At 56.4% G+C, this 22,163-nt stretch overlaps 1 protein-coding gene across 5 annotated transcripts in view; it reads right to left on the minus strand.

Moving 5' to 3' along the window:
* MTA1 (metastasis associated 1) overlaps positions 1–22,163 on the minus strand; it is a 48,520-nt gene that overhangs the window by 5,641 nt on the left and 20,716 nt on the right. For 3 of the 5 annotated variants that reach the window (XM_077128355.1, XM_077128354.1, XM_077128358.1), the window contains exons 2-11: positions 18,129–18,196; positions 14,363–14,456; positions 11,147–11,197; positions 10,484–10,610; positions 10,342–10,405; positions 6,067–6,184; positions 3,536–3,638; positions 2,776–2,875; positions 2,133–2,321; positions 64–138 (exon numbers count right to left, since the gene is read on the minus strand). In XM_077128355.1, the coding sequence (XP_076984470.1) occupies positions 64–138; positions 2,133–2,321; positions 2,776–2,875; positions 3,536–3,638; positions 6,067–6,184; positions 10,342–10,405; positions 10,484–10,610; positions 11,147–11,197; positions 14,363–14,456; positions 18,129–18,196 (989 nt within the window). The remainder of the gene's footprint in view (positions 1–63; positions 139–2,132; positions 2,322–2,775; positions 2,876–3,535; positions 3,639–6,066; positions 6,185–10,341; positions 10,406–10,483; positions 10,611–11,146; positions 11,198–14,362; positions 14,457–18,128; positions 18,197–22,163) is intronic. The other 2 variants (XM_077128357.1, XM_077128356.1) reach the window with 1 other exon arrangement.

Below are 22,163 nucleotides of genomic sequence, written 5' to 3' on the forward strand. Positions count from 1 at the left end.
CCCATCCCCGGAGCGTGCCCTCCTTTTCTCCGGGGCCCTGGCCCTGGCTCAGGCCCCACCCACCTGCTGGACGTATCTGTCCGTCGTCTTCCACATGTAGTAGTACTCGATGATGCTGGTGAGGGACTTCCACGGGAGCTGGGGAGACAGGGATCACGTTACACTCCGTCAGGGCAGGGGCGGGGCGGGAGGGGACGCTGGGGAGGGATGCGGAGTGTCCACGGTCACAGGCCGGGCGCAGCCACTGGCACCACCAACCCCTGCAAGGCCCCACCCTTTAGACCTTATCTGGTCTCAACTACGGGTGTGAGAACACAACTTCACAGCTCCCTTTCTCCTACTTTTCTGTCCTTCTGTAATGCCTTCATTTCACTGCTCAGATTAGCACAGTTTTTGTCTGCGAAAAACAGCACCTACAGCTCTGAATTTCCCTCTAGCGTCCCTGGCTGCATCCCAATGCTCTAGGCCTGCAGGATTTGCATCAGTGCTATGGTCTCATACTGTGCTGTTGGGTTCTGGAGTTTTATCTTCTTTTTCAGTCTAGTGTTAGGGTTAGAATGTCCTGCCTATAAAATTCCTGCTTTGGTATTTACTGACTTTTCTATATAACCAAATTTCTATGAACACAGAACAAAAGTGTATTCTGTGGTATAGATGTAATAATTCTTCCTCCTTACATACAAAACTCAGAGGGCTCATTTCTGCACGGGCCCACCTTCTGCTAGAGGAAGCAGGGAGATACTGCTGCCTGGGACAGCAGCTCCACCAGCCCCTCCTGCCTCTCGCAGCGGCAGAAATGACTTATTTCCTTCCAGGGAAGGGATAAGTCCTTTGAAGGCACAAGTCCTTCAAAGCCAGGGCTTCTGTACCAGTGGGGCCGTAGGGCTGGGACCCCGGGGCAACAGTCTCCAACTGTGCTCCTGTGCCGTCTACTGCAGCCCCACAAGCTTCATCCTGGCTCATATCTTCTGACTCTCTTTACTTGTTTGAAAAGATCATGCTCACTTTGGCTTTTTAATTCAAAAGTGCCTATGCCCACAGCTCGCAGAGGTCACCCTTGGCTCCTGCTCCTCTTACCAGGAGACCCATCTCCAGGGAACTAAAGTGTCACTAGGGATCCTCAGCTGGTCTGGCCTGGACTACCCCCATACAGCATCCCTTCTCCTCCAGGCCAGGCCTCGCCCACCACCATCGAGCCCCCACTGTCCCTGTGCCTACCAGGGCCCTCCCTGTCCTGGAGGTCACATCAGCCCCCCCCACCGCACACCCAGGCCTTCGACTTTGCTCCTCCTTTGAGTCCAGATGCTGCTCTTTTCAACACTTGCTCTGTGAGTTTGGGCACTGGGAGGGCTCTCTCCTCATTGGACTGAAGGGCACAAAGTTCCTGAGGCTACAAGGAGGGCAGAGGCTGCACAACACAAACCCTCAGGACACAGAATAAGGACAGAGGGTGGGGGCTGTTGTTATGGGGCAAACCATGCCCGGCGCCCACCCCCAGAACACAGTGGGGCCCCTGATCCCACCTCACAACCCAGAATGTGACTTATGTGGGTACAGGGTCACGCAGGTGGAACCGAGGCAAAACGCACTCATAACGGGGCAGGGCAGGTCCCTAACCCAGCAAGACCGGTGGGAAGATAGATGGACGTAGGGAGGCAAGCCAAGGAACCCCAAGGATGACCAGCAAGCACCAGAAGTGGGAAGAGACAGACAGGAGTCCTCCTACAGCACCGCACTCTCAGACTCCTGGCCCCAGGACTGGGAGGGAATAAATCACTACGGTGTTAAGGCACCAGCGGGGCCTTCTGTCGTGGCTGTGCAGGAAGCTGAGATAGAGGGTCTTAGTGAGGCCCTCTAGCTGACCCTCCAGTGGGTCACATGGCGCAGCCTAGGCTCCAGGCCTCTGCTGTCCTCTGCCCTGCAGTCACCCCAGCACCACAGAAGCCCTGGGCAGACAAGGGGGCAGGGCACTGGCCCTGAGGGAAGCAGGATGGCAGGCTGGGAGGGTGACTCAGGAGTGGGTGGGCAGTGTCCCAGGGCCTGGGCTGCACCCTCTGGCTGAGTGACCACCTCCCAGGCAGCACCATGCCTCCTGGTCCAGCTCACTCACCCCCCCACCCCCTGGAACTTACAAAATCTTGCTGGATGTCAGTGAAGTCCTTCCCATATTTTTCAAGCGCCTCTTCGAAGAGATTGGCTTCGGAGGCCGACCACTCCTCCATTTCATCTCTGCAGAGCACTGGCCCACCCTGGGGCACCAGGGCCGAGATGGCCTTGGAGATGTCATAGACGTTTTTGTGCAAAGTGTCCATGGCATGGAACTGTGGCAAGGGTGTGGGGGTCAGACCAGGGCCACCCCCAGCCTCATCCCTTGCCTGCTCCAGGGGGCTGCAGGACCCACCTGCCCCTACCTCAGGGGAGCCTGCTTCCTCCCTCTGCAGTGTCCCCCACCCGGTTGGGAGCAGCTCCTCCCAGCACACCTGAGAAAGCAGTATGGGAACTCAAGAAACCTTCAGAGCTGAGGAGAGGGCAGCAGGCTGACTCCCAGGGAGTCAGGTGGGGGGCAGGTCGCCCGCAAGGCAACGGGGGTGTAGTGGGGTGGGGGTTGGAGCCTGGGTGGGGGTAGAGGCTGAGCTGTGTCTGGGCCACACCCAGCCTAGTAGGGTCTCAGAAAGCATGGGGGCCAGACCAATCCCCATGGCTTTCCCCACAAGAAAGAAGTGCTTTGAGCAGGGGATGCCACCATAGGGATAGGGCGGGGGAGCCCCAACTCACCAGGGTGATGTCGCGGGAAGCGGCAGCAGCGCTCATGTGCAGGCTGGGCTGCCGGACCGAGCTGCTGCAGTCCAGGGCGCGCGCAAAAGTGCCCACAGACCTGGAGGACAGGGGACGGCTGAGCGTACAGTACAGGCAGAACCACGCACTCGGGTCCATGCCTTGGGCCCGTGCACACAACCACACACTGGCCCACACACATGGGCTGGCCACCAGCTGTGATGGAGGCAACCAACCCCCAACTCAGGCCCGCACACCTCCCCTGCGCCTTCCTCCCCACGCCCGTTCTCTCTGGTGCTCGCTGCAGAACACATTTCATAAAAGACCCTGAAGGTTTTCTTAGTTCACGGAGAAAATCCAGGGGTCATTTGCTTTTTAAAGTTCTGTTCTATTTGCTGACAACAGCCCTGGTGAGCTGGAGAGTAGGGGGAGAGAGGCCTGTGTGTCCATCCTGGGGACCTCATGAGATGGCAGGTTGGGATCCCCCTTGGTGTGCCCAGTCCCACCCTCTCCCTTTCATAGCAGCCCCCCCACCCCAAGTCCAGGGCGACAGGTGGGAAATGCCTCTACCTACAGGTAGAGACTGGGCTCTGCCCCACTTGCTCAGCCCGAGGGACTCACCAAAGTGAACCCAAGGGAGGAAGGGCTCTGGGCTTCCCACCCCGGCTCTACACTTTCTGCAGGAAAAAAGCTGAGCCTCCCACCCCCCACATTCCCATACTCAGAGCAGAGATCCAGGCTGCGGCCGCAGGGCACTCACCGGGCCACCACCAGGAACTGGTCAATCTGCTTGTCGACGAGTGGGTTATACGCCTCCCACACCTTGGTCTCCAATTTGGACTGGTCACGACCATCCTCCTCACCTGCGGGGACGGGGCGGTAGGCGAGGGGCCCTGGATCATGGGGGGACGCCTCGGCTCCGGCCACCAGACCCCATCTAAGCCTGCATTTTCCTTTTTATTGTGGGATGATTGTGAATGCACACTCAATGGCAAGAGATGACACAGAGACCCCACGTGCCCTTCGCCCAGTCTGCCCTAGGCAAGCACCTTCCAACGCATGCCTGACCTCACGGCAGGACAGTGACGTCGGCCAGGATGGGGCCCTGGACCACTGTCACTCAGGGCCTCATGGGCCGAAGGGCTCATTCTTCTCCCATCCTTGCTCTCCAAGAGGCCTGGCTTGGGTCCTGGCAGGCATCACCCAGGGCCACATCCCCTGGCCGCACACACCCAGCTCACCACGGCTTCCGGTCCATCCACTTCCGCCCTTCTGAGGAGCTGAGGGTTACGGCAACCCAGCACTGACCAAGGGATACCACATACTAGCTGAGGGGCAGCGCAAATATGGGGCCACCAGCTTCACCAGGAACCAGCAGGGCTGGCACAGCTCCCCACAAAATAGCCCTCTGCTTCGTGCTGTTGAGAAGCCTCAGGACAACTGAGAGCAGCACCCCAGGAAGAAACCCAGAGGTTCTTGACTAGGTTCCCTGCCAAGCACCACATGGACAAACTAACCCAGGACATCAAGTTTCAGCAACCAGCCACCCTTCTGCTTCTGGTGGTGTGGTGACATGACTACTGGGCAAGGACAGCTCACTGCCGAGAGCAGGGGAAGAGGGGGCGGCGCGACCACAGGGGACCCACCACTAGCACACTCTCCTCACTGCCCGGAGGAGATGGCAGTGGATGGCTGACCACGTGCAAACCTATTCTGGCAGACTCTCCCCATTTTACACTCAGGAACTCCCCTGTATGACAGCATTTTGCTGCCTGGGGACAGTTTTACAACTAAGCCTTCCTAACAAGTCTGCCAGGGAGCCGCGGTGCTCGGGAAGGGATCTGAGTATTGGGGTGAGCGGGAAGCCATGAACAGGGACTGCTCGCAAATGCTGAGGGGACGCAGCCAACAGCGTCAGGGAGGGTGACGGGATGGTGCAAGCAAATATTTAGGGCTGAAAATCATAAGATCTGTAACTTTAAAATGCTTTAGCAAAGCAAATACTGCTTTTGTTGGACCAGGTGACATGAACCTGGCACACGCCACTCTCTCTGTGCACCTGGAAAGCTCCCTAACAAAGAACTTCCAAAAGAGACCTACGTTACAAATGAAGGTTCCCCCGAAACTCTGAGAAAACTGGTGGTGACTAAGTTTGGGGGACAAAAATATCCGTTGTGAGAGATCAAGGGGGAGAAAACAGGGGGTCTGGAAACGGGCGCTGGGCTTGCAGCACAGGTGGCATTTCGGAGGCGTGGTGAGAACTGGGCTGCTGCCTCAGATCACATGAACAAAATAAATTCCAGATGGAGCCAAAATTTGGTTGTAAAAATGAAACTGTTAAGTACTAGAAGGGAATACGGGAAGATGCATTTTTGTAGTTTTGGAGTGCGGGTGACATTTTAACTGACACGCAAAGCCCAAAGTCACCAAGGAGAGTCACCAGCCCGCCCCTCACCCGGGGCCTCCAGGTTTTGTCCCACAGTGTGGTTGCTGGACTCTATGGCCTCAGAAGGCCCTGCTGCCTTCCGGGCCCACCCAGATACACACCCTCTGCCAAGCCTCTCCCCTCCGAGAGCTGCTCCCTTCCTCTTCCCCTTTGGGTCTTGGGCCACTTCCCCTATTTATTCTTCCTGGGTCAAATTTCTAAGTTTACACTGAATATTGTCTGCTATTTATCTTAGTGGTCTCTCAAATGCAACTTTTGTGGAATGCAGTAGGAACCCAGAGTCAGTAGAAGATTAGGGATGGAGTGAGTGAGGGACAGATGGTGGGGGGCTGGGTAGATGGTGGGTGGATGGAAGGATGGCTGAGTGAATGATGGAGGGGGGTGAGGGGTGGGCAGGTGGAAGGATAGAAGGGGTAGGGGAACAGTAAGTGGATGGGAGGCCACAGGCCTGGATGCCCCTCTGCCATAACCCTGGGGGCAGGCTCCAGGCATGGGTACATCCACAGGTGAGCTCAGAAAACACCTGCAGACCCATCCAAGGGAGAGCAAACTCTAGCAGTGTCATGAGAACCACCTCTCAAAGGAAACAACTCTTCCTGAGAGATGCCAAGGACAGGCCAAGCAATCTGTTCCACCTGAGGATCCCAGGACCTGCTGCCTGGACCTTCGACTTGCATAGCTTCGCACCCTCTCCCCCCGCCCAGAATGAAGGCTGGGCACGGGGTGATGGCACCGCGGGCGCTGAGCCCACCACCTTCAACCATCACTGTGAAGCCGGGGTCAGCCCCTCTTCCGACTCTGTACAAGTCAGAGCTGCCACGGGGCGGCCCCGCCCACAGCCTCACCTTCTTTCAACAAGTCGGTGATGTCGGCTTGGTACCGGTTCCCCACCCGGATCTCTCCTTTGTCAGCGAGAAGGGTCTTCTGCTGTGGGTCATAGACCAGAGAATAGAAGAAGAAATCCTGGAAGACACACAAGGCGGAGGAGGTCGGCCCCGCTGTCCAGTACGCAGCGCAGACCTGCCCAGGGCTGCAGCGCGCCGTTCCATGAGTGGGAGAGGGGCACAGGGCAAGAAGGGGGTCAGGCTTGTGCCCAATGTGTGGCGGTACCCAGAGGTGGGCAAGGCGCCACAGCTAGGGACGGGGGTGCCATGTCTGCTCTGCCGCCCAGGCCCCCAACCCAGAGGGGCCCCCAGGCAGCCGGCAGGCCTGACAGACAAAAGCGGGTGCATCTCAAATGGCAACAGTCACCTGAAAATCTAACTCATAAAAACGTTTTCAAACAGCAACAGCGAACAGAAGGCGGCCAGGAACACTGCTGGCTGAGCGCAGGCAGGCCCCGGGCAGCAGGCGCCAGAGCAGCCCCTCGGCCCGCCACGGCATTTGCATGTTCAGCCTGTTTTCAGGTAATGCAGCAGCTGCCCGGCTTCCTGCGGGTGGCGTTTGTGCAGGACAGCCACTTCCAGTCACCCACTCGCCCAGAATTTTGCATCTTCATTACACCACACAGCTGGTTTTCAAACTGAGGTGAACCCATGTCCGCGCAACTCACTGCCTCCAAGGACACAACCCAGGGTGCCCGTGTGTCGCGACAGCGCTCAGCCACCGGCTCTCCAGCACCCAGAGCAGCAGAGCCCGTTCTGATGATTCTTTCAAAACCACGTTTCACAAGCCACCTCTCTCCCCACTGACGCACACACACGTGGCTGTGGATGCATCTGGACTTGCCCCTGCTGGCCCAGCCTCCTCTGTCCAGGTCATCCTTTGTCCACCTTGTCCATCTGGACTTATGCTGGGCTGTTTTTCTGGCCCTCATCCACTCCCTCCCTCCACGTTCTGAAGCAACCCAGAAAACTGCGGTTTCTCATGGCCATGGCGTCCACTCTGCCTGCCTCCTGATGGAGTCTCCAAGGGCTGTGGGGACTCCTGCTGACCTGGGCTCTGTGGGGTTTTATTACCTTCATCCGTGAGAATCACCTGAGGCCCAAGCAGGAGCCATGACCCCTGAGGCAGCAGGCATTTGGCCTGCCAGCCCCTCAGAGATGCTGCCCAGCTGAGGGTGCACAGAAAGGGGTACGCGAGGGCACAGAGCTCTGCAGAGGGCAGCGAAAGGGACACGTACCCAAAGAGCACACCACTTCTGGGCACAGGGATGGACTTTCTACAGAAAGGGGTTAGCTACAGCTGCGATTTTAGCACCTCTTCTTTTGTTAACAAACACTGTTCCATGTCTATACAGAATCAGCTAGGCTGAAATACCACTTACAACAGCTGCGCAAAATTTCTCTGTGCGGCTCCACCACTGAAAATGTAGACAGCACCTCTTGCTCCCCGGTGGAAATGCTTCCAGTGGTTCCCACCACTTCCGCACATGCCAGGAGGGCATTTTAGGCTCCAACCCTGTCCCTCTCAAAGCCAATCTCCCCCCAGCCTTTCCCACTCCAAGTTTCAGCCACTGAGAGGACCTGGCCCTTCTCCAAATACTATCAGGGCAGGTCACCTCTCTCCAGAATTTCTCTTCTTCCCTTTGGACATGACCATAACACACCAACCCTACTGGGGACAGGCAATTACCTGTCCACTGTTTGTCCACCACCCGCCCACTCACAAAGCTCTAAGAGGGCTGAAGACACGGTCCTGGAGGCCACACAGGGACTGGGCAGAATGTGGCCTGGCAGAGGGTGCAGGGCTCCCTGCTGCTGAGGGCAGAGCCCTAGTGGATGCCAAGCCCCTGGCTACAGGTATACACGGGTGGAAGCTCCCCAGCTGACCCTCAGTGGATGGGTGGTGAGGTAGCCTGGTACTGTTTGCACCCCTGAAAAACTCTTGAGCTTGGCCCATTCCTGTACTGCGAACATTGGAAGTAGGGCCTTTTGATGAGGTGACCTTGGTTAGGGTGTGGCCACCTCAGTCAGGGTGGATCTTAATCCCATCACAGGAGTCTTTTGTGAGTGGAATGAAACTCAGAGAGAGAGAGAACACAGAAGCAGAGACTGAAGGTCAACAGAACCCCAAAGAGAAGGGAGCGGCCGTCATGTGTGGCAGAGGAGCCAGCACCGAGGGTCACCGGCAGCCAGCCGCAGATGCCACGGTCTTTGGGAAGAAAGCTTTGCCTGATGATGCCTGGATATGCTTTGGGTGTAAACTTCAGGAAACTACCTCCTATTACTAGGTCTTGAAGATGTTTCCCTATGTTATCTTCTAGGAGTTTTATAGTACTGGCTCCTTTTTTAAGTCTTTGATCCATTTTGAGTTAACTTTTGTATAAAGTTTAAGAAATGGATATAGTCCTTCTTTCTTTTGACTCATGATATCCAATTTTCCCAAGCCTGTTGAAAAAACTATTCTCTCCCAATTCAGTAGATTTGGGAGCCTTGTGGAAGATCAACTGACAGTAAATTTAGTTGTCAATCTCCACATTCTTGATTCTGCTCCATGGATCAATACTTCTATCTCTGTGCTAGTACCATGCTGTTTTGATGACTATGGCTTTGTAGTAAGCTCTAAAGTTGGGAAGTATTAATCCTCCAATATTGCTGTTCTTTTTTAGAAGATCTTTAGCCTAGTCGAGGTTTCTTTCCCTACCAAATGAATTTGATAACTAGCTCTTCCAAGTCTTCAGAGTAAGTTGTTGGAATTTTGATTGGTATTGCATTGAATCTACAGATCAATTTGATGCCTTGATTTGGAATTCTCCTTGTCTCCCCACTGTTACAGCAAACCCACTGCTTGGCATCTGCTGTAGCAGCCATGGAGATTAAAACAGCTGGGTAAACACACAATGGGAAGTTACCCAGGGCAGTGCTAGTTCATGCAATAACATGGCTGGACCATGAAGATGTCATGCTGACTGGAACAGACGCATAAGGACAAACATGATATGACTCCATTTAGGTGGAACAGCTGCAACATTCAAATTCGTAGGGTCAGAAACTAGAATGCAGGTTGCCAAGGGCTGGGGAATGGGGTGGGAAGGAGAGTTCTGTCTGGGGTGACAGGATCTTTGTGGATGGAGGTGGTGACGGTGGCATAGCACCATGGATGCAATTAATACCACTGAGAAAGTGCTTGAAAGTGGTTCAAGTGGGAAATTTTAGGTGGTATATATTTTACCAAAATTAAAAAAAAATATATATATATAGAATGATATATATAGAATGATACAACACAAAGAATGAGCCACAAAGTAAACTATTGGCTGTAGTTCACGGTATAACTCTAATACTGTTTCATCAACTATAAGCTACCACTAATGCAATCCATCAGTAACAGGAAAAACTGTGTGTGTGTGTGTGTGTGTGTGTGTGTGTGTGTGTGTGTGTGCGTAGGTGGTTATAAGGAAATTGTATTAAATCCTACATGGCTCTTCTGTCAACTTATTGCTCCCATTAAAAAAAATACCATGGAAAGAAAAGGACCCACGCCAGTTCCCTCCACACAGCCATGTGCCCAGGCCTCATAAGAGGGCCACCCTACCTCAGGGGTCAGGGCTTCCTGGCACCAGTGGGGGACCCTACAACACACAGGATGGCTCCCTCGCACACAAAGAACTACCCACCACAAATGCCAGCAGGGCCAAGGTGGAGTTGCCCACCTCTGAGGCTCTGAGGCCACTGTACAGCCCTGGAGTCACCTGGCCTAGGCAGAGACTGCCAAGTGGAGGGTACCGTGGCCAAGATGGGGGCAGCTGTCCAGGTCAAGTCACCAAGCTCCCATGAACACAGCCAGTACAGGACAGGCCTCAGGAAACAAGGCCATCACATTGAGCCTCCACCAGCCAGTTTCACAATCCCTGGCATCTGCGCTGACCAGGCCTGGCTCAACCGCTCTCATCCAAGGGGCAGGGCCAGCTGGTGCTCCTTGCGCTCTAGCACTGGCAGCTGCAATTTTACCAGCAGATCCTTCTCATCATTGGCCACGAGCACCGCTGATGCCTCCCCCAGGCTCGGAGTGGTGTCCGGACGTGGGACAAGACAAGAAAAGCCTGGAGAACAGCCTGGGAGTCCTGCGGGGCTCTCCTGGTCACCCCCCACCCAGCTGATACCATGGGCAAGCAAAAGGGCAGGCGGTGGAGTCCATCATCATGGGTGGCCTTGTGGCCGGGGCGGGGGGGCCCTCACCTCCCGCTCCAGGTAGGACTTCAGCGACTCGGTCTCGTTGAGCAAAGTGACGCTGCACTTGCCCCTGGAAGCGGAAGGTAAGCTGTCAGGGTGGGTGGGAGGTGCGGGGGCAGAGGCCGTGGGGCCCGGCCAGCCCCGCTACCTGATGTGAGTGGCGGGCAGCGACTCCAGCTGGCGGGAGAGGAAGAGCTCGCGGTGCCGCAGCTGGTGCTTGAGTTTCTCGGGCAGGTCCACCATCTCGGGGTTCTCCATCTCCTCTTCGGTTTCCCCTACGGACAGGGAGGCCCCATCAGTCCTGCCCAGACCCCATGCCTCCCCCCACTCACATGCAGGGTCCTGGCCCAAGTGCAGCCGGCAGGCCGGCAGAGGTGAGGATGGGGGTACCGGGCCCAGACCAGGCGGGCAGATGCCCAATCACCTCCGAGTACCCCGAAGGCCTGGACAGCCCCCCAGGGGAGCAGGACAGGAAGAGGAGAGAGGAGGAGAGCGTAGGGGTCCAGGCTTGGAAGCAGCAGCAAGAGGAAAAGAAGGGAAACAAGGCAGCAGCCACTATGCCCCCAGGACGGGCAGGCAAGAAGCAAATGATCCCCCCATAATCCCACACCCCACATCCAGGGGCCACATCCGAGGACGCCCTGGCCCACGGGTCAGCACCGCTGCCCAACACACATCACCCTGGGACCCGGGGCCGCGGCAAGGCTGGGCCCGGGCATGCAGCAGCCCCCAAGGACCCGGCCCAGGAGCAGTGCCCTCGGTCTGCAAGGCAGACAGGGGTGCCCCGCTGGCAGAGCCAAGCCGCGCTTACCTTCCTCGTCGTTCTCTGCCCCGGGTCCAGTTTTATAGCAGACGGACAGGGCTACATAACAGACAGACACGGCCCAGGCGGCGAGTTAAGGACCGAGCACCTGCCCGCCCAGGCCCACACTGGGCCTGCTTCTGCCACCTAGGCAGGGAGCGAGTCGGGGGACCAGGGGACTCCCCTGGGACAGGGCTCCTGCACGGTGGGCCCAGCCAGGCCCTATCCACCCTGAAAACCACCCACACTCACCACCACAGGGCCTCCCACGCCTGCTGACCAGAGGTCACAGCAGAGCCATGGGATAGGCTGCTCAATCCAAGCCCCTCCCCACCAACGCCCGGGGCCAGGCACGCTTGTGCACCAGGGAAGCCTCTGGAATGCCCCCACCAGGACCGCCAAGGCAGCAGGGAGCAAGGAACAGAGGGCGCGAGCACCCCAGAGGACAGTCAGCCCCGCCCACACAGTGCCAACCCATGTGAGGGCCCTCGGCGGGCACCTCCAGCTCCAGGATCTGATGAAAGGCCCCACCCTGCCCCAGACAAGTGTTCTAGGAGCCCCCAGATAGATGCTCAGGAGCCAGCGCCAATAAAAACACCTCGGCCTCTGCCAGGTGCCCAGCTCAGGCAGGAAGAGGCAGGGGGTCGGTGTAGGGGGCAAAGGGTTGGGGGCTAGGGCAGGGAGCAGGGGACAAGGGGTAGAGGGCAGGAGGCAAGGGGTAGGGGGCAAGGGCAAGTGGGTTGCAGCAGGGCATTGGGCAGGGGGCTGGGGAAGGGGCAGGGCAGGGTGGGGCAGGGGCTGGGAGGCTCCAGAACGTGGCCACAGGGGAGGGTCCTGGGCCCCCTCCCGTGGGTGCTCCCACCCCCATGATCCCCCCACCCTCTATGTGTTCTCCCCACAGCTGGCCTCCTGTGGAGGCTGCTGTAAGTCCAGGCCAGCCTGGGCGCTAGAAGGACAGGGCTCCCTAGAAGCTCTCCCCCGAGTCAAGTTGGGGGGCTAGGAGAGGGTTGAGGCAGAGCCAATGGACTTGGCCCTGGGCCTGTGGGCAGGTGGACACCCCAGCAGTTACCCCAGCCCCCCACTGAGCCCACCATGCCTCAGGGACCACTACCCTGAACTCCAGTGTCCTAAAGAACTCCCCAGGAACTGGTGTGGACTGGGGACAGGGCAGAACATCTATCTACAGGGGCTCCCATCCAACCTGCTGAGAGCACGTGTCCTCTGGGGATCAGGGTGAAGCAGGACATAGGCATGCGGGACAGACAATGGCCCCCCATGGAGTGAGCCCCGTTACATAGGCAAAAACCCTGACCCGGTCCCTAAAGCCCCCACCACCTCTCGCCCCTCCCCAAGGCCCTGTGGCCACCCAGACTTAACGAGTCCACAGTCAGTGCCGCCAGCCCCCAGCTCACTCCCATGTCTGCACCCAGTACTGCTTCCCTCCCAGGCCTGCGGGGGAAAGGTCACGGCCCCGTGGTACTGAGGTGCTGGAGCTGGGGTCCCAGGGGACATCAAGGGGTCCTCCACTCTCTCCAGGCTCAGAAGTGAGGTAGCCGGGAGGTCCAGCCGGGCACTGGGCTCTCCTCCACTCAGCCCCCAGAAATGGCGCTCCCACAGAAAGCACTGCAAGATGCGCCAACGGGCGAGTGACAACAGGAGAAGCACAGAGCGGAGACAGGGCCAAAGGGCAAAGGCCAGGCAGGGCAGGGGCACAGGGTACAGGGTGGGGTGACGGGTGCAGAGAGGTCTGTGGGGCACAAGGCTTGGGGTGGGGGGGGGGGGGACAGGTTCAGGGAGGCCCAGAGGTACAGAGTGTGGGGCAGGGTGACAGGGGTCAGGGCAGGGGCACAGTGCATGGCGAGGGGGGTGATGGGTGCACGAGAAGAGTGCAGGCTGTGTGACTTCACAAGGACCCTAAAGTGTGCCCTGGAAGCCACTGCCAGGCAGACGGGGAAGCCTCGGATGGGAGCTGGAGGCAGGGAGCCGACTGTCTGAACCAGACACCCTCTGCCCCATCCCATCGAGTCTGGCTCCAACATCACGCAGCCCAACACAGCCTAGATAGGCTGCAGCATCAAGGCGACCCTGGAAGGTTACCCAGAACCCCTGACCCTAGAGCTCCTCAGCACACTCGGCTCAAAGGCCACATGTGCCCTCTGTGCGGGCTGGCCAATAGCACCTCGCAGCCCCCAGCTGCCACCCAGACCAGCTCAGTCGTGGGAAGCTCCCATGAGGACAGCGTCTGCAGCCAGACCTGGTGGCCCCGGAAGTGCCACCAGATGCAGGCATGCCAGATCCATGATCAGAGCCATGGCTGATGGACCCCGGGGACCCTTAGATGTTCTTCTCAGCACCCAGTGGCCACAGGGCCTGGGGTGGAGGTCTGGAGGCCCTGGGGTCCCTCCCTGAGTGCAGCGTCTATGGAGCGACCCATGCCACGGGGGAGCCGCCAGCCACACAGGCCAGGTTCTGCTGATCCAGTCCCACTGGCCCAGGACCCTGCCCAGGCCGAGGGGGCTGCTCCCTCAGGGCCCCATGCACATCACCCCCATGCAGATGTGCCAGGAATGTCTGCCCCTCGGTGCAGAGTCAGGGCCCATAGCTGCGGACAGCAGGGGCATCTCCTTGCTGGCTGGGCTTCTCAGGCACACCCGCAAAGGGAGGCACCCAGCAGGGGTCTCCAGGCACAGGCCCAGTATCAGCTCAGAGGGACCCTTAGGGAGAGGGGGACAGTGCCCATCCCTGGCGGCCATCCCCCTGCACTTAGGCCACACCTGCGCAGGAAGCCGCCGCCACACAGACCAGCACCTTCCGGCCCAGAGGACAGGCACATGGCCTTGCCGGGATGGGACAAAAAGGAGCTTCATCCCTGAAATCAATGCTCGGAGCAGAAGAGGGAACCTTCCGGAAAAAGGAGAACCAGCAGAGCCTCAGCAGGCCCCGCCTGGGCCCAGCACGGTCAGGCATGCTGAAGCTTTGTTCAGAGCCTGCAGGTGGGCTCCACGTCCAGGAAGTGCCCCTGAGCCCATAGCACGTGTGTGTATCACACACGCGCACCCAGAGACCAGGGCTGCAGCTACTGGAGAAGAGAGCAAGGTCGAGGCGAGGAAGGACAGAGCAGAGGGCGCAGGCCAGGAGCCCCAGGATGAAGGGAAACGGGGGGGGGGGGCCTCCACCCGGGGCCCCTCCTGCCCGCCCCACCCCGCGGCGCAGCCTGGGACTCACTGGCGTGCTTGTCAGCCAGGGCGATGAGCGTGCTCGAGATGTCCCTCCTCCGGTAGAAGCACACGACCTTGGCCTCCACGTTTCCATTGGCCGTCTGCAACAAGGGCAGCAGCCTGAGCATGGGCGGGACCCAGAGAGCCCAGCATGCACTGCTCAACCCGCCAGCCAGGAGCCCCAGACCTGGCGCCCGGGCCCCCTCCCCGGCCCCCGTCGCTCTCAGCCAGGACAGCGCAGTGGGCTGGGAGCAACACACCAGACCCCGCTCGCTGTGTCCAACGTTGACGTGCTGAATGCGAGGCACCAGGGCAGCAGGGAGGCACCAGGCCATACCCCAAGGACAGCGGATAGCACCTCCACAGCCCTTTGACTTCCATGAAGGGCGGCGGGGGCGTGCACGAGGGGCTGTACTTTCCCCCAGCCCAGGGGTCCTCCGGCAAGTCCCGTTCAGGCAGGTCTCCCGACGTGAGCTCCGCTGCAGCACAGCCGCGCAGGAAACTCCGAGGATCCGTGCCCACCCTTGCCCGGGGGACACACCAAGGCAGCCTGGAGAGGCTCCTGCATGGCGCCGGGGGGCCTCCTCCTTGGCTGTCCTCCAGGACGCCAGTTCCACATCCCAGGCCTCACACAACCTTTCTTAGGTGCGGGTCCGCGGTCATTTCTGACGAGTCCCGCAGCGTGCCAGGATGGCGCCCACAGTCCCCTTTCGACGTGCCAGGCTGGAGGCAGCCCCCAGCAGGACCCAACAGTCCATGGGCTCGGCTCCCAGCCTAGGTTGCCCGAGCCCAGTTCAGCCAGATGAGTAATGCCAAAATAACCCCCACCCCAGAAAAGCACATTCTAAACGGAGCGATAGGATTTGAGGTTTTGTCGTTAAGCTTTTTATTCTCAAATAATTTCTAACTTCTAGGACAGTTACAAAATAATACAAACCCCATACAGAGAATTCCATCACTCCATGCTTCCTCTCTGCAAGGATGCAGCTGAGCAGGTCCCACAGAGGCAAGCAGGGCCCCGGCTCCTCGGGCGAGGTCCTACCAGCCATCTGGAGCCCCTTTCCCCTGCACACGCACATGCCCAGACCCTTGTCCCTGTCAGGCTCCTGCACCTTGGGGGTCAAATTGGCAATCCCTTCTAGTTCAGGTTTTGTCCAAGTGAAGTGTGCACGCAAGCACCAAGAGATACACAAGGGAGACCAGCAGCCCCTCCCCATGTCTGCCCTTTCTGGAGAATGCCGCCCCCCAGCTCCTACCAGGGTCTCCTTAGCCCCAAGAGCTGTCCTCAGATGCCTAGGACCAGCTTTATGGCAGGATGTGCTTCCTCCCCTCCCTGGACACCGTGTCAGGGACCCCAATAGTCTTCTACACAACCATCCTCAAGTCTTCCCCAAGCCCAAGTGGCAGGGCTGAGTGAGCACACGGGGAACAACCAACACCCGGACATTGCCAGCCAGCACCCGGGGAGACCTCTCCAGAGACCTCTCTATCCCCCTGGAAGGAGGAACTTCTATTCTCCTGGAGGGAAGACCCTCTGCCTTCCCCTGGTGGGAGCACACCCTATTCCTCTGGAGGACCCTCTGCCTTCCCCTGGAAGGAGCACCGTGTATCTCCCTGGAGGGAGGACCCTCGATCCCTCTGGAGGGAAGAGCCTCTATACCCCTGGAGGGAGGACACTCTACTTTCCTTCTGGGCTTACTACTTGGTTTGGGCACGCACTACCTGCCAGCTTTGAGAGAGGAGCTAGGGGCCAGCTTTTAAGACTGTGCATGCCCGAAAAATCCTCAGCAACCCTCCCACAGGACAACAGAATGGCTGTCTAGGATTCGAGGGTTGCAGCACCAGCTGTCTCACCCGCAAAGCTGCAGCTGGAAAGGCCAATCGTGTCTGGTTCACTTTTCCTCTCTGAAAACACCTCCCACTTCTGAAACTCTTAAGACATGCCTAAAATAGGGCTTAGATCTGTAGATTCAAGTCTTCGGTCCTGGGATGCTTCCTTATTTCTTAGATCATTTCTTTCTTTTTCTTTGCAGGCATCTTGCTTTTTCAAGTTCCTACTACTTGGCTCTACCCTCTAATTTTCTAGTTTTTTCTCTCCTAGTCCATTTTTGTCCTGTGCCGTTATATCCTCAGCTTTATTGCCTTGTTCTTGTATTCCATTTTTTACTTCTATGTACCCATTTTTTCCAAGAGCTATTTCCCATTCTCTGACTCACTGGCTGCATCCTCAACAGGGTTTGTGGGCCCGAGGCAGTCTACTGAAGCCTCTGTTGATCTGGCTTCAGTTTCTCCTCTTCTCTGCATCATCTCCTCTTTCCGATTTCTCTAGGTCTGTTCTGACCACTCTTCACAATGAAAGCTCCTTGGCCCACAAGCTTCATTCAGGCTGAGGAGCTCAGGGGGGTGGGAGGCACTCGGCCTCTGACCAGGAAGCCCAGAAAGGCACCCGAGCAGCTGCCAGGATGGCAGAGGGCTAACCCTGGGTATTGAGGGTGGGGGGGAGGGGTCCCCAAGGCTGATGCACAGCCGGGGAGCTCAAGTCTCATCCTGCTGCCCATTAGAAAGACTGGAGAGGCTGTCTACTCCAGCCTGTAGGGTGCAAGCCCACGCCCCACCCAACAAGTCCTGTTTATCTCAGGCTCTGACATCCCTTCACCGTGCAGTCCGGGGGGCCAAACGCGAGAAGGAAACCCATTCACGTCCACCAACCTCGCTGCACAGGGTCCCAGGCAGCTGCAAGCAGCGTGAGCCTGGAACCTCCGGTTTGAGGCCTGAGCGAGGCCCTGCCTGTAGCTGCTGGCCACAGAGGACCCGGGAAGCAGCTCCTGTGGGTCTAAGCATTCGTGGCTGTGAGACAGCCTACTGGCCACAGCCTGCACCCCCAGACTGTGCCCCCACCAGAGCCCCAGGCGTAGACACTAATCCCCACCCACCACCACCCTGTGCTCCCTTGAGGCGGGGGTGCCTGCCCCATACCCTCCACACATGCAGGTACCCCGGAGCTAAACAGTGTCCCCACCCCACCCTGCTGTCCGATCTGCCGTGGACTCGGCGGTCCTCAGCATCACAGCGCGTCTGCTCAAGCCACGTCCCAAGCAGGTTCTTGTCGCCTGGTGCCCCTGGAGCAGGGTCTGGGTCCAGGGAAGGGTCCGGGGCAGGGGCAGGGCAGGGTCTGGTCCTGCTGGCCCGAGGTGCTGTCATGACCTTACTCCCACCCTACCCCAACCCATGCAGTCCCAGCATGTGGCTCTGTGAAGCCCTCGGGCCCTGAGGGGCAAGTGGGGCTAGAGGGACCAGGGGTCCTCCCCTCAAAGACTCCAAGGAGGAGCCGGCAGGGTGGGAGTGGCCTTGTCAGGGCCTGAGACGGGTATAGCAGGCAGGTGGAAGCAGGTGGGCATCCAAGGCCAGGAGCACCTCCAACCCACTCCACCACCCTGTGGCTCTGGACCATTTGGGCTCAGCCCACACTGGCTCAGCGCATGGCCCGGGCCATCCCTTGACCAAGGCACCAAGGCCTCGGGGGCGCCAAGGGCCAGCTGAGCAGGCAGGGAGGCCTGTAGGACACCCTGGTACCCCCATGCCCACAGCCTCAGGTCCCTCTGGGCCAATCTGGGGATTTTCCACCCAGACTGGCTCTCAACCCTTCCGCCCAGCTCAGAAGCAGGACCCTAGAAAGGTCACCCAGCTCCCAGGCAGGAGTGGCACTGGGGACCCTGGCCCTTTCCCATCCAGCAGCCCAGGTGGGGGTGACAGGGGTGGAGACAATAGGGTACCTTGTTGAGCTCCTCAATCCTCCGGATCAGGTACGGGTTGCTGGAGGAATTCTCAAAGTAGACGTAGTCTGCAGACAGACAGACAGGGGCAACATCAGCAGGGCCCAAACCTTGCTTGGAGTGGCCACCAGCCCCATACCCCAGCCCCTGGCCCAGCCCCTGCATCCCTGAGGAACTCGACACTCCAGCCACCACCTGCCCACTGCTCCCCCACTTGCTGCCCTTGGGTCTGACTAGGCTCATGGTCCTCAGATGGAGGGAAAGGAGGGGAGAAGGGTTGCAGCCCCATACTACGGGGCTCACACCCCAAAACCATGACACTGCCCAGGGCTGAAGAGAGAGGGCTGGGTGAGGGGTAGAGCCAGCGGAGGGCACTTAGGGCCCAATCTGAGTCCAGGTGCCAGAACCCTGAGTGGAGGGAGTGCAGAAGGGAAGGGAGGGAATGCAGGGGGAGGGAGTGCAGAGGGGGAGGGAGGGAATGCAAGGGGAGGGAGTGCAGAGGGGGAGAGAGAAAATACAGGGGGAGGGAGGGAGTGCAGGGGGGAGGGAGGGAGTGCAGGGGAAGGAAGGCGAATGGGAGGGAGTGCGGTGGGACGGTGGGGGTTGGGGTGGGGGCCGCATTTCCAGCAAAATGCAGTCCTGGAGCCCCAGGGATCCTTCGCCACCTGGCCCAGGCCAGTGTACCCATGGGCAGAGAGGCCTGGGAAGGACCCTCATATAAGCTGAAAGAGGATACATCTTCTCCTGTGGAGCAGATGAGTGGGAGCCAAGCAGGGCCCAAGCAGAGCTAGAGGCCCAGCCATGGTGCCAGGGTCTCAGGCTCAGGAGGGAGGCCCTGAGAGAGGAGCCCACCTAGAGAAAGAGGGACTTGGGACAGGGCAGGATGGCAGTGTAGGGGAGACTCTACAGGAGGGGACCCTGAGAGAATGAGGACAGCCAGCAGGATGGTGGAACACAGGGACAGTAGGGTAGAGGGACATCTCCAGGCAAGGAGGTACATCTTAACCAGGGAAACTCTGAACACCGACCAGTGCCCACACTGGGAGATGGACCAGGCAGACCAGTGACATCTGTTCACACCCATAGGGCCACACCTGTGCCGCCTCCACTCCCTCCTGCTGCGGACACACACCCGTGCACACACCCATGGGAGCTGCTCTCAGGCTCACCCATACCACCCCAAGGACTCAGGTAGGCCAGACAGGCCGGCACCCTCAGAGATCTCCACAGAACAATAAACCAGTGATTTAAAGCACAGACGGATCAGCTCTAAAACTGTTGAAAGCAATTAAAGGAGAACTAAGTAAGGAGGAAAAAACATCACATGTTCAGGGTTCAAGGAGTTAATATTGTTAAGACGGCAACACTTTCTCACTGATCTAGAACCAAGACAATCCCAGCTGACCCCTCTGTGGAAACCGACAAGCTGACCCCAAAATCCATTCGGGATTGCAAGGAGCCCCGAATAGCCAAAACAAAATTGAAGGGAAGAACACAGCAGGAAGACTCACATTTGATATCAACCCGTACTACAAAGAAACAGTAATCAAGAAAGTCTGGTACTGGCACAAATACAGATGCATGAGCAATAGAATAGAAATGTCCTCACATTAGACTGTGACAATGCTTGTACAATCCTGTAAAAACGCTAAGACTCACTGAAGTGTACACTCCTAACAGGTGAATTTTATAACTGCAAGTTATATCACAATAAGGCTTTTTAAAAAAAGGTCTCAGATCAGTAATGCAGTCTTCTACATTCAATCTAAGAAACCAGACAAACAGAAAATTAAACTCAAACTCGATGTGAATGAACCTGTGGGACATTTGGTGAGGCAAAATAAAAACAGAAGAGCAATTATCGTATGGTCTCCTTCAGAAAATACTTCTAAGAAAACAGGGGCCTAGATTGTAACCTCTTACAGCAGTCACGTTTAGTCCGAAGTGGTAATTATTATTTCTGGATTTAGAGAGGCTGCTTTGTATATGTACAACCTGGTATTTAAAGGTAAGAACGAAGCCGATCAGGTCAGGATTAAGGTAATTCAGATCACAGGGGTAAAGAAGATATTGTCTATATTTTAGAACCTCACCTACTCTTTGAGACCAAAAGAAAGGTTTATTTTGTACAGAACCTAAATTTTCTGCAGCTCATAATCGAACTCAACCTGTGTGGTCAGCACATTTGAACAACTGAAATACAGGGAGCCCAGAATAAGAATGAGGGCCTTTATAATCCTGCATAGCTTAATGTAATGCCTGGTTACATCCTAGAATATATTAAGCAGATAATCAGAAAGTATTGGCAAAGTCCCTTGAGGGATGGGAGAAAAAATATGGAACTACTAAACTTTACCACCAAGGAATCTCCTGATACTGTGTCAAACATTAAGGACACCCAAATCAATAGGCCATGCCCTCGATCATGAGGCTTACTCTTGTGAAGCTTATGTAGGTAGCGGAGAAGCTTAGACTACCTATAGACATGCCCAAGAATTACTTCTGGAGGACCTCTGTTGTTGCTCAGATGTGGCCTAGTCTCTCTAAGCCCAACTCTGCAAGTGAAATCATTGCCCTCCCCACTACAAGGGACATGACATCCAGGGATGAAAGTCTCCGTGGAGATGTAAGACATGACTCCCAGGGATGAGTCTGGCCCTGGCTACCATAGGACCAACAATTCCATCCTGACCAAAAGGGAGAAAAGAAGTGTAACAAATTAAGTATCAGTGGCTGAGAGAGGTCAAATAGACTCAAGAGGCTACTCTTGAGGTCACTCTTACTTAAACTTCAGTTAGATGTTGCTATCTATCATAACTTGTCAAACCCATTCCAGCCAATCCTAAAGAACAGCTAGGGCAAAATATAAGATTCTACAAAGGTTCCGTGCACTAGGGCAACTTTCCAGAAATCTTCAACCTCCAGATGGGTTCCTGGACCAGATAAGTCCTGAAACCTAGAGGGTCCAGCCTCTCCAGAACATCAGCTAGCCAAAATACCCCTGAAGAGTGGGACAGAAAGATCAAAGGTGATGGTGGAGTTATGCAAAGAAGGTAGGGTTTAACAAACGAGTATGACTGTTAAATCGTTAAACTGGTATTTCTTTTAGTCTCTAGTATCTTAGAGCAGATAGAAGTAAAAACTTCAAATTGTGGAACTGTAAACCATACCAAACTCTAAAATCTGTTCTACAACTAATTGTTATGCTGTGCTTTGAAATGTATTGCTTTTTAGTATATATGTTATTTTTCACAAAAAAAGAAAAAAAAGTCAATTGTGATAAAAAAAATATTTATTCCTTCTAGCTTCCTATGTTCTGGAGCAGCTAGAAGGAAAAATCTGAGATGATGGTATGGTAGCCCATGACAAACTCTGGGATCTGTCCTGTAACTACTTATTGAAGAGTGCTTAGAAAACTACTGTTGTTGGTTTTTTTGCTTTGTATATATGCTACATTAAACAAACAAACAAAAAAGGGAGACGCCACCAACAGCCAGACATGTGTCCTAGGAACACACCTGCACAGATGGCTCCCACAAGGAGGTCTTGCAAAGGAAACCCGGAGGGGCAGGAGACCCTCTGTGCCGTGACTGCGGTGGGGGGGGGGGGGGCTACAACAAAAACATAAAGAACTATGTACATAAAGGGTGAACTTAGCTGCATGTAAGCCAGGCTAAAATAAAACAAATGGAAGGAAGGACCTAATAAAGAGAAGGAAATCAACAAAAGTGAAAACAGAAAAACAGTAGAGAAAAATTATGGGAACCAACAGCTGGTTCATTAAAACATAAAAAAATTATATATTACTAACCAACTGATACAGAAGAAAAGCAGAGCCACCAACAGCTATCGAGAATGACAACAGAGACGTGAAACACGTCCCACAAAGACACGCTCCATTCCGAACCCCCACTCTTGTGGATGTGAACGCTTTTGTGAACATTCTTTGAAGATGCTTGGGCAAAACTTATCAGGGTGGGGCTTAGCCCAAGATGACCGGAGTCCTCACAAGCAGAGGAAATTCAAACACAACAG

This window comes from Tamandua tetradactyla, chromosome 14 (genome assembly GCF_023851605.1).
Source record: "Tamandua tetradactyla isolate mTamTet1 chromosome 14, mTamTet1.pri, whole genome shotgun sequence".
Taxonomy (NCBI): Eukaryota; Metazoa; Chordata; class Mammalia; order Pilosa; family Myrmecophagidae; genus Tamandua; species Tamandua tetradactyla.